Source organism: Echinops telfairi, unplaced genomic scaffold (assembly GCF_000313985.2).
Source record: "Echinops telfairi isolate 266 unplaced genomic scaffold, ASM31398v2 ScPeMD7_7417;HRSCAF=8455, whole genome shotgun sequence".
NCBI lineage: Eukaryota > Metazoa > Chordata > Mammalia > Afrosoricida > Tenrecidae > Echinops > Echinops telfairi.
This window is the reverse complement of record NW_022111317.1, coordinates 7,043,761-7,060,717: the sequence shown is the minus strand read 5'-3', so window position 1 is coordinate 7,060,717 and position 16,957 is coordinate 7,043,761. Positions and strand designations below refer to the sequence as shown.

Genomic DNA, 16,957 nt, shown 5'->3' with positions numbered 1-16,957 from the left:
TGGGTGACATTTTAATGTAAAACACAAGCACTCACCACCACCAGACTTTAGAGCCAGAAGACAGAGTCTGGGCCAGCACAGCCAGTCGGCCAGTGGAGAGCGAAGGGAAGGGGGGTCCTGGGGGGAAAGGTGAAGAAAGTGAGGCGTGAGAGCCAAAAACTGCAAAAACTCAGCTAAGATCTGAATGTCTGCCCCAGAGATGCAGGTTTACAATAGCAATCCAACTAAAAAGAATTTAATATTTAGTGCGATGGTCCAACAAAATTTAGTTGATACAAAAAAAAATATTTTTAAAAAACATTAACACTCTTCAGAAAACTAAGGATACATCGAAAAGTGTACCTACCAGGGTTCCAGCTCATGCATGCATTAGGGCAGGGTCCTCACACTTTTTAAACAGGGGCCAGTTCACTGTCCCTCAGACCCGTTGAAGGGCCGGACTGTAGTTTAAAAAAAACCTGTGAACACTGCACATATCTTATTTTGAAGTAAAAAAACAAATGGGGCAAAAACACCCGGCGGGCTGGATAAGTGTCCTTGACTGGCTGCATGTGGCCGGTGAGCCGTGGTTTGAGGACGCCCGCAGTAAGGTGTTCCAGACCAAAGGTGCTTCAGCACGTCTCTGAAGAGGGATGGTCATAAGCGTGCTTGCTCGGTTGTACACTTGCCTTAGTCTCATGAAACCATCTTCAGAACAGAATATTTTCTTTTTGTTGCATGGTAAAAAGTAATTTTGAGGTCTTGGCTAGATAAAAAAATGAACACAACTCAGATGAGTATTTTCTGTTGCCTCTTCTGCCTGTGAAAGTTGGACGTTGAATAAGGAAGACTGAGGAAGAATCCGTGCATGTGAATGATGCTGCTGGAGAAGAATATTGAAAGTACCACAGACTGCCAATCTGTCATGGCAGAAGTATGGCCAAAGTGCTCCCTACGTTGGACATTCTGTCAGGAGAGACCAATCCCTGGAGAAGGGCATCCTGCTTGCTAAAGTGAAGGGGCAGCAAAAAGAGGATGGGTTGTGCAGTGTTGGTTGTTGTGCTTAGTTAGGGTCACCACGGTAGGACCCAATTGGATGGCACCTACAACAACAGCAAAAGGCAAACATCTTTCCAGATCACGGACGCTGCACAGTAAGGTTTTAGAATGCAACCATTGTTAGATGGGCCAGGGCTTTTAATGAGGCTGAAGAGCGCTCCAGCTAATGTCAGACCGATAGGCTTTGACTTGGACTGGCCTGCTTTCACGATCTAGTTATTACTTGTATACAGCTCTGTCTTATACATATCTGAGTGCCACAGGGTTTGTTTCTCCAGACAGTCCAGCCTAACACAAGCATCAGTTGTTCATATGGGAGTGTTTTTAATCCACAAGACCCCAAAGTATGACCGTTAATTTATCTTGCCTGAATTTAGAAACCATCCTAACAATAGATGTGACCCATTGAACACTACCGACCAAAGGCTAAATGGGTCATGAGATTATATGAAGGACATCAGAAGCAGAAGTTCTTTAAAAACAGGAAGTAAAGACAAGACCCAAGTGGCTATCACAAGAGATTCCAAAATTAGCTAAAAGCCTATAAAAGCAACGATAAAGTAGAAGAGCTGAAGAGAGCATTTCTAAAGTGCAGGTCAAATGGGCAAAGTGAAAGTATTTTAATGGAATGTACAAAGATGGGGAGTCAGAAAACTCAAAGAAGAAAATGCTTGATATATCTCAAGTTGAAAGAACTGAAGAAAAATGTCAAGCCTCAAGTTGCAATCTTGAAAGAGTCTGTAGGCATATTGGACATACTGTCAGGAGAGACCAGTCCCTGGAGAAGGACGCCGTGCTTGGTAAAGTGGAGGGACAGCAAGATGGATTGACACTGTGGCCGCAACAATGGGCTCAGGTATAGGACCACGCTGTGCTTCCTGCTGGTGTACGTAGGGTTGCTGTGGGCACCTAACAACAAACAACTTAGGCAAAGCAATGAAGGCTGCAGGGAGCATCAAGGTAAGATGGAAAGAAGACAGAGTTGCTTTACCTAAATGAGTTGGTCAAAGTCTTGGTAAGTTTGTAACTTACTAACATTGGTATAACTATTTCAGGAGAAAACACGCTTTAGAACCTTTGGCATTCAAGAAAGGAATCCAAGCTGCACTGCAGGCATTAGCAGAATTTGGGGCTTCAGGAATTGACCAGTTGAGATGAGCCCCTCCTTAAGGTGCTCAAAAGCAAAGCTGGCCCTTTCAGGACTAAGGTGTTAGCTTACCCAAGCTGTGGTATTTTCTGACACCCCGTGTTTCTGTGAAAGCTGGACAATAAACTATGGTGTTAATGAAGAATATTAAATATACCATGGAATGCCAGAAGAGAAAGTACAGCTAGAATGCCTGTAGGCATGTTATCAAGGAGGACCATCTCAGGAACAGGATGTGCTAGGTAAGGAAGACAGCCAGTGAAAGAGAGCAAGACACTCCGCAAGATGGACCCACACAGCACTCAACAATGGCAGTCATTGTGAGCATGGGTACGTTGCCTCCTGTTGTACGTAGGCTCACCATGAGTAAGAGTTTGCTCAGTAGCAATGAACAGTACTGACATGAGGGCATTTCAAAACATCTGTGAACAATAGAATGACATTTTCCCAAGAACCTTTAGAAGCACCCCATCAGGTGTACCCGTGCACATTTAACAGTACAAAGAAGAAATAGCTCAACGAGTTCCAGTCCTCGTGTCTCGTGGTTCTAATGATACTTAGAACTACCTTGTGCTACCACCTATTCCATAGTCCTTTTACCCTAAGGGCACATGCCCGAAGGGACTGGAATATTAGTCCTGTCAGAATTGGTTGCTCCCCTAGAGCATGGTAGTGCTAAGAGATACCCTAAGGGATCTCCTGTATTCCAGATAGACTCTTTATCTTCATTATGTAACCAGTCTGTTCCCCTGGATGATCAGGATCAATCACACCAGTTTTTTGGTCTATTGATCCAGAGGTATGAGGAGCCTGAAGTGACCTGGTTGCATTCTTAGTTTCCCGTTCATTAGAATCAGTATTATGTTTTCTGGTGGGAGCGTAAGGTCTCAGACAGGAAGCAGAAATGTTGAGTTGTGTCACCAAGGGTCATAGTGAGTGGAGTCACTCCCATTTTTACCCCTTGGTTCCTGGACTCATGAAAAAAACCCTCGCTATAGGAGAAGCAGTACCATATGTTGGTCACCAGTGTGGAACATATGCAGCCTGCAAGAGAACATTGCTCTGACAATGCCAGGCATTACCATCCGGGTGGTATTGTAATTGTGTCTTTAGAAGGCCAGCGGGTCCCGGGAGCATGGGCACATTGCTGCACTTGATTTGCTGTGAAGCGAGTTCCTTGATCTGAGGCATTGCTGCGGAGGATACCATCTGTGAGTGTGAGTCCATGGTTAGTCATTTTGGCAGAAACATTGCATTCAGGGAAGGCACGCCATATCCAGATTGTCTATCCCAGTCAAAAGACAACACTGACCTTTCCATGAAAGAAGCTGTCCAGCATTGTCAGCCTGCTACTAGATTGATCGTCCAGAGGAATGGGGCCATATTGGGAACTCAGCGTTGACACTCACAGCAGTGACTGTAGTCAAGTTGGTCTTACTGAGTAGAAATCTTTGTTCTTGGGTCCATGCATAACCTCCCTCTGCCACTGTGGCCACTTTGTGCATGAGTCCATGGGTCAAGGACAATTAGTAGTTGGGAAAGATGATGACTGGCTTCCACAGAATGAGTCATCCTAGTCTCTTGGTCATTAAAATATTTCTCTCCTTAGGTCACCCTTTGGTGAGCATTTACGTGAGACACACACTTCTTTGCATCAGTGTGCAATTACACATCTGGCTGTCTCTTTTCCAAGCAAAGTGAACAGAAAGTTGTGCTGCCCAGTGTTCTGCCTACTGGGAGGCTTGCCCTTCATAGCTGTCCTTCAGGGAGCTCCTAGAAAGACGTTGAAATGCCACTGCCCACTGCCAGGTGAGGCCTGCTATTGGCACAGGACCACCTATAAAGTAGGCATGGGTTTCCTCTCCCTCAGTCACCTGAGGCTATAAAACCCTCCATGACCCATGCTCTGTATGTGGACATCAAGAGAGGTGTTTGTTTCAAGCTATTTCAGTTGGCTCACAGTTGAAGAGGCCAACAAATCCCCAAACGGATTCAGTTCGGTCATCAGGGTGGCAGCGGCTCTTGACTCACAAAGGTGCAGGGACTAGTGAACCCAAAACTGACAAGTCAGATAGCAGGCTGCTGCCGCTCACCTCTCAAGAACCAGAGGCCAGAGGACAACTGTCAGATGCCAGATCAAGCAAGGGCAAGCTTTACCAGAATAGTTGTATATATTGGATGTGGGCTGTACCCCAAGGTGATTCCTGTACATCAGATTGCAAAGTGGAAGATAATTACATAATATGGAGAATCATGGCCAAGCCACGTGGGCACAAAGCATTAACCATCCCAAGATACATGGTGAAGTACATTTCCCTGATGTCTGTAATGCACTTCAAACTGTATAAAAAGGTAAATGGATTAATGGGCTGATGGAGGGCTAGATATGTGAGTAGGTATAGTAAAATGTCAATAGTAAATTTTAGGTGACGGGGACACGGGCGTTTACCCTAAACCCCTTTCAGCTTTCCTTTTGTTGATACGGAGGGGCAAGATAATACCGTCCCAGTTACTTTCCAAGTCCCATAGTCTCCACGGGAGAAACACCCATGAGCTGCTAGGGAACTGAAGAGATTAAGTCCTCAGAAGTCAAGAATCTGTCCGTTACTGAACTTCAGTTGGTTCTTTGCACAGGCTGGGTAGCTACTAAATTCTCCAACTGAACTGAACCATTCAGATATAAGCATGCTGAAAAGACCTGTGAGAACTCCCATTCTCAGATTTACTTACCCGGCTCTTCTGTCACGTGGAGGGGCAGTTGGTGCGATTTTGTTCTCTGTACTCTGTAATTGAGGGCAAAGGGGAGAGTACATTATTATAGTGAACTAAACTTTTTCTGAGTCAGGAATGCTAGCTTGGAAAAAAAAAGTTCAGAGTTCGCTTATTTATTGCATACAACATTTAAGCATTTATTGTTGCTCATGAGTTCTTGAGCCGGCTGGACCAGGATCAGCTCTCTGGCATGTCTGCAATCAGCTGGGGTCTTCAGCGTCACTTCATGGGTTCTCTCATCCTGCAGTAAGGCAGTCCTCCCAGAGAAAGACTGTCGCAGGTCTGGGCCCAGCACTGACACACTGTTGTTTCCATTGCAGATGACCAAACCAGCCCAGTTTCCAGGGACACAAACTCTGCTTCTTGCTGGACAAAGCTGCAGAGTCACAGTGCAAGGGACAAGAATTCGGGGAAAACAATTAGAGGAAAGAACCCATTTTATGTTGTGTGTTAATACCGAAATCATGCCCCATTCCGGCCTTACCTGACAGGCTGTCCAAGAAGCGCACAGCTCCAAGCGGGTCTCCAAGCAAAGGGAGTTGTGTTGAACTCAAAACGCAATGTGCATAAAGGTGGAAAGCTTTCCAGTGTGAGTGGGTTTGTTTCCTGTGGTCTGCAATTAACTAGTGGTGTTCTAGTTTAGATTATAGAGCTGATGATCTTTTCCGCACGCTTAGATCTGGACAATTAAGTTTAGCCGGAGAATTTAGTACCTACCCAACCTGTGCAGAGAACCAACAGGACCTCATGGGGACAAAGGAAAAAAGGAAATTGACACCCAAGTTTGTGCTCCATCTATTCCATATGGCTCAACACTGCACTCTTTTTTTAATTCTGTGACTAAATTGGGAAACTCACATGTTCAGATTTGCCCGGTTCTTCTGTATGGGGAGGGGCAGTCAATGCGATTTTGTTCTCTGTGCTCAGTGAATCTGAAATTGAGGGCAAAGGGGAGGGTACATTATTGTAGTGAACGAAAACTATTTTTTCTGAGCGTCAGGGGAATGCTAGCTTGAAAAGGGTTTTCTGAAAATTTCCCTGGCCTGCTGCCAGGCTCATCCAGGGCCAAGTGCATGTGTGTCCAGCTTCCACAGCGACAGCTTTGTGCTCCGTCAGAATCCTTCTTTGCCATCTAGCTGCAGGAGAGGATTGTGGACATTCTCTGAGCAGAGTCTCTTACAATCCCAGATGACGAGTTCTTAATGTAACCGAAGAACATCATCAGCGTGAAAAAGTATCCTTTTTTTTTTTTTTTTTTACCCAACTATCCCTGGTGGCATACTGACACATTGGGCTGCTAACAGCAAGGTTGACAGTTTGAGTCCACCAACTACTCAGAAAAACGAGGCTTTCTACTCCTGTAAAGACTTAAAGAAACCCACAGGGGCACTTCTGCTCTGTCCTGTCAGGTTGCTGTGAGTCGGAATCAACTCGATGGCAGTGAGGGTTTTTGTTCTGTTTTGTTTTTAACTTAACTGCCTGCCCTCCCTTTCAAGTTGTCTGTCTCTTAACAAATTTTAAAAGAGTGTTTTGCAAGAAAGAGAAGAGTGTATTATAGGGCTCCTGGAATTGGCAACTTTAAACTTCTTAAAAATAAAGTTAAAACTTAATTAAACTTTGAGATGTCTTTTTAACAGTTCTGATTTTCAGAGTAAGCCTCTCTTTTCTACCTCTAAGGTATCCCTGTAGGAGTCGATTAAAGTTGGGGGCCTTTGGGGACAGCTGTAGTTGGAGTCATCCGGGAGCTTTCTCCAAAGTCAAGTCCTACAGTGTGGATGGTTAGAGAATCAACCAAGGCTCCTCCTTGAATGGCGACAAGTGCTCCCTTTTTCCTGCCCTTTGAGATAACCGTGGGGTGAAGTAGTGCCCTCTTGTTGAAGAATAGATACTGCAGCTTCCATCTATCCTTCAGGCCAGAAGTAAACTCTCTTTTTTTAAGCTCATAGAGCTTATCTTTAACCATACAGAGAATACTTCCCTGGCAGGGGAGATACCATGATCACGAAGGTGGTTTTCCCAGGGCAAAGCTTATCCATTGCACTCCGGATGTGCTGACCCCTGCGATTTCCACAAATGTGGGAAACTCAACTGCATAATTTGTGGTAGTGGGGGACTGCATTGGCGCCCTCCTCTAAAAAAAATAATAAAAAAAAAAGATACAGAGACACCTGTACTATTCAGAAGAAAACACATCAGGCCTGGCAGCTAGTTACAATGAGGTCTTGAGGAGGGAAATACTAAGAGTAGAAAATTAACCATGTCTGATCCTAACAGGATTGATTTGATCGTGCCCCTCTTCCCTTTTAGAAAGGTTTTACATTCACCAGTCCATACGCACTGTTCCATCATCTTCATGCTGTGTCCTCCACTTGCCATCACTGTGCCCACCTCCCCCCAACCCTTCCAAACTAACCACGCCTTTAAAATAAGCCATAGGACCCCATTGCTAAGCAAGCTGAAAATGAAGGATTAGTTCAGAATTTGACCAACTACATAGGCGCGTTTGGTGGTCATGGGCATTCTTTGTCACGTGCCTCTTGTCCAATAGCAGAAGAATTAAGACAAATGAGGATTGATTGATTATGCAGGCACAGAGTCTTGGAAGGAGACGAGACTGTATTACACACACATTGGACTTATCAGGAGAGACCAGTCCCTGTAGAAAGATCCTATTTGGTAAAAGAGGGGAAGAAAAATGCATGGAGGCTTATACCAGAAAGGGGGAGGGGGTATAGTATAAGTCTCTTTCAAATTAAGAGACATTGTAGACCATCTGGTAGTAACATATTAACGCATGTGTGTGATATTAAGGAATGACCTGGAAATTAACTCACGAGCTTTTCACGTTCCCATGCCCCATCCAACTTTTGTGGGTCAGTCGATCTTAGGCCTTTTAGAAGGGGCTCCCCCAAGCTCCATTCTGTCTCTAAGGTCATGTGTTGTGTTATAGTCGGTTAGCCCATTGGTTCTCGGTTCCTTTTTTGTTGGGGGGTGGGGCGAGGAACTTGGCCTCTTTGATACCACCTAATCCTTTTGAGCTTGATCCGTGCTGATTATATTACTGATTGTGTGTTGAGTGAATTGTTTTGCTTAGTAGTATTCTGATGTATCTGGTTTATTGGTGAGCATTTGCATAGTTTCCAGGTTGGGACGATTACAAGTGAAGTTGCTATGAACATTCAGGTCTTTACATAGACAGGTATTGTTTTCTGTTGGACAAATAGTTCAGTGTGAGCTTGCTGGATCATATAACTGATGATTATATTTAACTGTTTTAAGCAGTCGCCTTTTCTAAAGTGGCTTACATCATGGTACATTCCTGCTAGCCAGCCATGAGAATTCTGGTTCCTCCATATCCCTGCCAGCACTTACTATAGTCCCTCCTTCTAATTGTAGACATTCTACTAGGTGCACCTTGCTATCTCATTGTGGTTTCAGTTTTCATTTTCCTAGTGGCTAGTGGTTGGGCATTTTTTCATGCGTTTGCCTGCCATCCACTTATCTCTGGTGAGGTGTCTATCCAATTTTTATTAAATTGTTTGTTTTCTTGTTAAATTGGATTTTATATTTCTTTTAAAAACATACCGTTAGGATCCCTTGTGATGTAGTGGTTACACATTGGGCTGCTAACTGCAGGTCGGTAGTTCGAAACCACCAGCCCCTCCTCGGGAGAAAGACAGCTTTCTATTCCCGTAAACCAGTGGTTCTCAACCTGTGGGTCTCAATCCTTTTAGGGTCGAACGACCCTTTCACAGGAGTCACTCAATTCGTAACAATAGCAAAATTACAGTATTGAGGTAGCAAAGAAAATATTTTTGTGGTTGGGGGGGGGGTCACCACAACATGAGGAACTGTGTGAAAGGGTCGCAGCATGAGGAAGGCTGAGAACCACTGCCGTACAGAGTGACAGTCTCAGGACTGTCACAGGAGCAGGTCCACCCTGTCCTGAGGGTCGCTGAGTCAGCACCGAATCCATGGCAGTGACTTATGTAGGGGTTTTGGTAAGTGCTTGCTCTGCGTCGGTGAGATGACTGTATTGTTCTTTTTCAGTGTGTTACGATAGTAGGTTATATTGGCTGATTTTTCAAACATTAAATCAGTCTTATATTCATGGAAAAAACCCACTTGGTAAGGATGTGTTAATCTTTTTTATATGTTGTGGAATTTAATTTGCCATATTTTTGTTAAGTTTCTAGTCTACATCCATGAGTGCTAGTGATCTTTAATGATAGCAGTCTCTAGCTGTCCTGTCTTGCAATGTTTTGCCTAGTTTTAGAGTCAGTCTAACTCAGCCTCCTTTTCTGGAAGAAGCAGTGGTTGTAGAATAGGTGTTATTCGACAGAATGCCTCTGTGAGGCCATCTGGACCAGGAGTTTTCTGTGTGGAAAGCTTTTTACCTATACACCTTATTTCTGTAGTAAATCGAGGTTTATTCTGTTTACTTATCTTAACGGAATTTGGTAGTTTGTGACTTTCTAAGGACTTGTCTCCAGCTAAGTCATCTGCTCTATTAGTATCGCATTTTTCATAATAGTCCCTTATTACCTATTCAGAGTCAGGATCGACTGGATGGCAGGGAGATTTTTAATGTCTGTCTGTAGAATCGGTCATTCCTAGTCCTGGCAATTTGTGTCTTCTGTTTCCTGGTTGGTTCAGCTCTTCAGGTTTATCATTTGTTGTTCTTCCAAAGGCATTTCTTGCTGTAAGAAGTACTGAGCTGACTGAAGCAGCAGGAGCACATGATGGAAGTTGTTGGGTGTCAGCACGTCTGCTCTGACTCACAGCCACCCTGGGTCCGACAGCACAAAACGCCGCCGGTCCATCATCTTCACAACCATCATTAGGTCATGTTGGCGCTCAGTGAAAGTGGAGGAGAACCACAAAGCAATGTCATGCCCCCCCTCAGGGCTTCCCTGGTTATGAAATAATACCACCCACCCACCCTCCCACCAACCACATCTGCATTTCACACTTTAAACATTGGGCAACTTGCCTCATTGCCTACATTTTTATTATTGAGTCTTTCATCCTTCTCCGTCTTCTCCAGAGGTCTTGGTGTGCAGCGGTTAAGGAGTTGGTGCTAACCAGAAGGTCGGCCGTTCACATCCATCAGCTGCCCTGTGGAATGGCCTGGCACGCCGCTCTGTAAAGACTACAGCCTAGGAAACCCTCCGAGGCTGTGATTCTGTCACTTGGGATCTGCCGCAGGGCCCCATGAACATGTCTCCCCAGGGGATCAGAGACATGACAGGTCCCAAGCCTGTGCCCCTTTCTTGGCTCCCCTAGCCTGCCATAGCACACTTGATACAGCATTCCCTGCAAAACTGATGGCTCCAGGCGCCCTTAAGGAAACAAGTGAAAGCTGTGGCATGCCGCTCTAGGTCTTTGGTTTGGCGCACACTGAAGCAGGAGGGGAAGGGGCGGGTGCTGAGCATGATGAAAGGGTTGACCTTTGTACAGAGTGCCCAGAATCTTGAGGGAGTGTAGAGGAGTGAGGTGAGCAAGACCTCTGGAAAGCATTGATGCACGGAAGCTCGCCCTCTGTTATCGTTAGTGTGCATATCCCTCTTCTATCCCACCATTTCCTTTACTATTACACAAGGAGTAGTGTAATTGCCAGGCCAGCAATTCAGACGCACTAGCCCATCAGTCCCCAAACTTACCCTCTTCAGAGGGAGTGGGGAGAAAGACTCAAGAGCTCCCCGCCTCCAGCATTTCAGAGCTTTCAGAGGGAGTGGGGAGAAAGACTCAAGAGCTCCCCGCCTCCAGCATTTCAGAGCTTTCATGCCATAGCCTGTCATCCAGGATCAAGTGTGGGTATCTGCTTTTGCAGCCCACCCGGATCATTCCAGCGCCACCTAGGCCCGGGCATCACCCACCTTGGGAAGCACTGCACTAACCACTCCGCAAGAGAGGGCGATCTCAGCCACCCAAGGGCACACTCTACTCCACCCTTAGGAGTATATGCCCGTGGCAGGGGAGTATATATAGCCAGAGTACTGCACACCTGGAGGGGGCACCATTTGCACGGGTTACCATTGAATATTTCTTATGACACTTTTCCAGCAGATGGCAGTACAGAGTCATGAGGCCAAGGTAGCTTTTCCTAATCTGCACAAAGATAGAATTCTAACTTGCCTTTAGTCTACTCTCTCAGCCCTTGTTTCTTCTCTAAAACATCGGGGCCATTTTATTTCTAGGCCCCATGCCTTGTCCTGTAAACTTTTCTTTCTTTATCTGTTTTCATATATTTCCAACTTAAAAAAACAAAAAGATTTTCTAGCTCAGTTCAAAAACTCCATATAGCCTCCACTCAGCTCACTGGAGTTGGCCACAATTGCAGTCTGTTCCCCTCTCCATCCAGACCCACTGCCATCGAGTGGGCTCTCTGTGTGGCCCCGTGGCACAGAGTGGAGCTGCCCCACGGGGTTTGCAAGCCTGTAAACTTCACAGGAGCACATCACTAGGTCTTTTCTTACGTGGAGCTGCCAGTGAGCTCAAACCACAACCATTAGTAGCAAAGTGCTGTAACTGTGCCACTCTCCCCTATAGAGAGAGCTGCCCCATTACTCTGAAAGACAGAGCTGTTCTTCTTCAAGTGGAAACTTCCTCTGGTGCTTGTTTTATGTACCTACAGTACACTTGTCACAGGGAATTTAACATTGACACGCCACATTTATCCATTATAGTCCACATTTAAATGTGCCAGTTGTCTCAATAATGTTCTTTATAGCCATTTAAACACCCTTACTCAAGATCAAAAGGAGGTACCCTGATTGCGTGGTGTTTAAGTGGTTGACTGGTAACTGTTAATTTAAAGGTTCAAGTCCACCAGAAGATCCACAGAAGAAAACCGTGGTAGTTTGCTTCTTTCAGGATTATAGCCTTGGAAATCCACAGGGACAGCTGTCATCTGTCCTGTAGGGGTGCCGTGAGTCCCATCAACTCTACGGCAATTGGTTTGGTTTTTGGTACCCTCGGTCCAGTTCATGATCATCCTTTGTATTTCATTATCATGTCTCCTTACTCTGGCATATTATTACTGAGTCGCCTCCCCCAAGAACTTCAGAAGTGTTAAGGGTTGGGTATTACGTGGTCAGCCTACCCATGAAGTGTCGTCATAACTAGCTCTAGACACCGTCTATGTTTATTTTCTACATGCTTCCAGCCCCTCTGCAGTTGACCGTTTCAGCTTAGCTTTGATCAGACATGCTGGTGACCCCACTAATTTATGTCTGCTTTGCTCAGTTTAGCCAATGGTTATCAAGATTTTGCCTTCCTTGCCTTACCTTTTGTACTGAAATGTTTGATGCTTTGCTCGAATGTATTTGAGTAGTGGACCCCCCGGACCCCCTAAAAATACAAGCTCTTAGGTGTTTGGAAATCCATCCTGGAGCCAAATCTGTGCAGCTGGGGAGCCCCTTTTGGCATGAATCACCACTCATGAATGAATCTGATGTTCCTATGTCAGGTGCTCCCGGAGTGGGTACACTTGTCATTGTCTGCCAATCTTGTGCTTCACAGGGTTGCCAATCGGAACCAGAGAGCAGTCCTGACCTTGTAGCTTATGGGTGCTTTATTTACTTATTGGGTGGGGTTTATAATTGCGAACTGGGTAAAGTGTACTTTAAAAAGGACCCCCTTTGTTTGCTTTTGCAGTGCACGACCTGATTTTCTGGAGAGATGTGAAGAAAACCGGGGTTGTCTTTGGCACCACACTGATTGTGCTGCTGTCCCTAGCCGCCTTCAGTGTCATCAGCGTGATCTCTTACCTCATCCTGGCTCTTCTCACCGTTACCATCAGCTTCAGGGTCTACAAGTCTGTCATCCAAGCTGTGCAGAAGTCAGAAGAAGGCCACCCATTCAAGTAAGTTCAAATGCCACAGATAACAACCAGCACTGTCACAGGTAAAGGCTTTGCTGGGGCCGATATGGTCCCAAGACTCATGAATGATGGGGCCTAGTGCAGCTGGCCGGTGGCACAGACCCTGAGGCGACCAGAATACAAGCCAAGACCCCTTAGCCAAAGTAGAGACTCAGGTCAAGACCAAACAGGACTGAACTGAACAGCGTGAGGAAAGGACAGTGTCTGGGACAGCACTTACGTTAAGTAGTGTCCCAAGTCCCCGTGGATTTGAGTCTTGAAAACTCTAAAACCAAACTCACTGCCATCAAGTCAATGCTGACTCATAGCAACCCCATAGGACAGGGTAGTAGACCTGCCCCCGTGGGTGTCTGAGGCTGTAGCTCTTCACAGGAGTGGAAAGGAGTGTGCCTCGTGGTTTCCAGCTATTGGCCTTGCACTTTGCAGCCCAGCTTATAACATCGCACCACCATGTCTGGTGTTGAAGTCGCGGGCTTGGCAATGGCATGGCCCACAGGGACAGAACTCTGTGTGATCTGCGTGTGATGACCAGTCTCTTATTGACCGAGGCCGGCCTGGATGAAGTCTGTAGGTCTTGGGTTTTCTAGAATCCAGTCTAGCCTTTTTTTTTTTTCCCCCTTTAAATATCTGAACCAAGTAATGGCAAGATTTGGTTTGGTTTGTTTAAACTATCTGCTGTGGGCTCTCAGGGTTATGGGAGAATAGATGATCGAGCTGCAGCTCTGGTTCTGAGATTTTCTTTCTTTTTTTTAAAATCATTTTATGAGGGGCTCATACAACTCTCATCACAATCCATACATCCATACATTGTGTAAAGCACATTTGTACATTCATTGCCCTCATCATTCTCAAAACATTTGCTCTCCACCTAAACCCCTGGCATCAGTTCCTCGTTTTTTTCCCCTCCCTCCAGTTCTGAGATTTTCTCCTGGTAAAAATAGAAGGAATAATTTTAAACCATACTGTGATATTAAAGCTTGATTGCAAACTGAACAGAACTTCCAATTCTCATGGACTCGAGACTTGCTGGAGCCACAGAGACTGGGCGAACCCCTAAAACTGTTGCCCTGAGACAATCTGTAAACGTTAAACCAAAAATATCCTTGGAAGTCTTCTGAAAACTAAATGGTAGTTAGCTTAGCTAGTAAGCAATATCTGTCTTGAGCATTATGCTCTCTCTCTTTTTATCATTCTTATAGCTCTTATAACAATCCATATATCAATTGTATCAAGCATATTTGTACATATGTTGCCATCATTATTTTCTAAATGTTTACTTTGTATTTGAGCCCTTGGTATCAGCTCCTCTTTTTACCACTTCCTCCCTACCCTCATGGCCCCTTGATAAATTATAAATTATTATTATTTTCATGTCTGTTATTCATCCCCCTAGGGGGGGAGGATATGTGTCAGTCATTGCGATTTGGTTCCCCCTTCCTCCCCTCTTCTCCCTAACCTCTCTCTACCCTCCTGGTATCTCTATTCCCAGCATTATGTATAGTCGTTTAAGGTCAACCTGTAAGGAATCCATTTGACAACAACCTGAATGATTAGCTAGAAACCTTAGGGGTCAGTGAGTGTGTTAGTGAGGGGAGGAACCACTCAGAAAAGGTGGGTGAGACTATCATGAGTGCTGGTGAGGTGCACACGTGCAAAGTACTGCATTGGTTGGTGTGTTCTGTGTATATTCTCAGCAAAAAAAAAAGTGAATTTTTAAAGTATTTTCAAACTAGTTTTAACAAATCATCAGTTGTGAAATAAATGAGTGAATGCATTTTGTTGGGATTTGTTTGTTTCCACAGCCTTAGATGTTTTGACAGTTTTTGTGGGTCTCCCCTCTCCCCCCTCCTCTTTTGGAGTAACACCACTGCAGGTTTATAAAATGAGTTTCACTAAATTGGATTAACAACAGGCATCTCAGTCTCCAAAGTTTTGTTTTGGGTGGTAGATATTTTCCTAACAAGTAGAAAGAAAAAAAACCTACCTGTTCCTCTTCAGGTATTTTCTGCTGTGCATCTTTTGTTGAAGGACTGTGGATCTCTATGAGCGTTGGTGGTATACCTGGAGCCCTGGGCATCGCTGGTTCTGGGGTTAATGGGATGATGCTCCACCCTTCAGATCACACAGTTAACTAGGCATTATGCCTTTACATTCATCGCTGGTTCTGGGGTTAATGGGATGATGCTCCACTCTTCAGATCACACAGTTAACTAGGCATTATGCCTTTACATTCATCTCTCTGTGGCCAATGGGACACAGTGTACCCACTTAAAATTTCCAACTGTGAGATTTAGTGGGAAGAGCTTTTCCCACTTTTAGAGTATGCTGGAAAGTTTAAGTGGGTATCCTCTGTGTCCGACGGACCACAAAAAGCTGAAGGCAAAGGCAGGCCTACCTTACATAGTGCCATTCCCATCACCCAGCTGAGTGTGTGATACGCCTCCAGACGCTTGATAAAGACTGCGTGAACGACCAAGCTGCGAGCACGTGCTTGATTACCAGCCCTGCAGTGCGCCTGGAGCAGAACCAAGTGCTGTCTGACCTTTATTTTGGTGAAAGACCCGGTAGTTTTCAGCCCCATCAAATTCCGTATTCCCACCCTCCTTTTTGCTTTTTTAAACCAATACTTGGAAGGCTTCTTTTCTCCTTCTAACATGAAATTCGTAGCTCCTATGATCTACTCACAAACATAATTTCAAAAAATAGATCTTAATTTTAAAGGTATACAAGTATCAAAAGTCATTTATAATATTTTTTTCATCGTTATATAATGGCTGGGACTTGACCACACCAAAAAGCATAATAAAGAAATCAGAGACTCACAGCAGCTATGCGTATAAACCATGAGTGCCAGTTTCAAAATCATGGGAGAGATGTCTTAGCGACGTCTCAACAAAAGCAGAGCGTGCGCTCATGTATGTGTGTGTGTGTGTGTGTGTGTGTGTGTGTGTGAGAGAGAGAGAGAGAGAGACTGACTGACTCCTGGTGAGTACATACACCTAGGTTTCCACTGTCCTGCTGTGAGTCTCCAGTGATTCCAAATTGTTCACGCTTGAGGACATCTGTACCCTGGCACACTAAGTGGCAGTGGTATCTCCACTCCCCCACCCCCAGGATAATTTCTGAAATACCCCTGCAGTTGGTCAGGTTCACATTGGGAAGAAGTCTTCGATGCCAGCTGCCTTACCGCTGTTTCTCCTTCCCAAAGAGTCTACCTGGATGTGGACATCACTCTGTCCTCAGAGGCTTTCCATAACTACGTGAACGCTGCTATGGTGCACGTCAACAAGGCCCTGAAGCTCATCATTCGCCTCTTTCTGGTGGAAGACCTGGTTGACTCCTTGAAGGTGAGTGGCTTCTGCACCTTTCGGTGGTGAGGCTGGAACACTGCAGCTGGGTTATAATTCAGAGGCCAAGCAGGAAGTAGGCTGCATGGGACAAAACGTAACATATGCTTGTCATAATCAGCCCATCAGACTATGGGGCTGGGAACCAATGGAGAAGGCCCTCCGGCTGGAGAACTAAGAGGAGACCAAGGATATGTGATCGACAGAAGTGTAATTACCAGTGAACTACAGGGCCCTCTTACCTGCCCTCAAATGTGTAATGCTAGTGGGGGGACCAACCTTAGGAACTTACTTACGGCACCCAACACTAGTGAGACAGGTTTAAATAGAGAAGAGTGCCATCAATTGGCCTGAATTTTGCTTGATTCCCTGGGTCCTTGGCTTTCACAGCTGGCTGTCTTCATGTGGCTGATGACCTACGTCGGTGCCGTTTTCAATGGAATCACCCTTCTGATTCTCGGTAAGAGGACAAGGAAATGGTTTTGTACTTACAGAAGTAACTGGTTAGGAATATGAGCCAAGAGAACAGCTCCACTTGTTTCACATAGCCCCACTGTTTGTACTACCCCTAAACAATCCCCAAGCAGCAAGCCCACAGCCATGGAGTCGGTTCTGACTTACAGCAGCCCTGTACAGGTAGCAGTCCTTGGCTGTACATTTTGACAGGAGCAGACTTTCTCCCTCGGAGCAGCTGGTGGGGTTGAACTGCTGACCCTGTGGTTAGCAGCCCAATGTCCACCAGTCCGGCGATGCCACCAGGGCTCATTT

General features: G+C 45.4%; 1 protein-coding gene and 1 non-coding gene across 4 annotated transcripts in view; both read left to right on the top strand.

The window, feature by feature from the left end:
* RTN3 (reticulon 3) overlaps window positions 1-16,957 on the top strand; it is a 63,062-nt gene that overhangs the window by 38,995 nt on the left and 7,110 nt on the right. For all 3 annotated transcript variants that reach the window (XM_045297206.1, XM_013007435.2, XM_045297205.1), the window contains 3 exons: window positions 12,617-12,824; window positions 16,051-16,189; window positions 16,580-16,649. In XM_045297206.1, the coding sequence (XP_045153141.1) occupies window positions 12,617-12,824; window positions 16,051-16,189; window positions 16,580-16,649 (417 nt within the window). The remainder of the gene's footprint in view (window positions 1-12,616; window positions 12,825-16,050; window positions 16,190-16,579; window positions 16,650-16,957) is intronic.
* Window positions 6,928-7,091, top strand: LOC115872008. Its single transcript, XR_004047593.1, has one exon. It is a non-coding gene; the product is annotated as a U1 spliceosomal RNA (small nuclear RNA).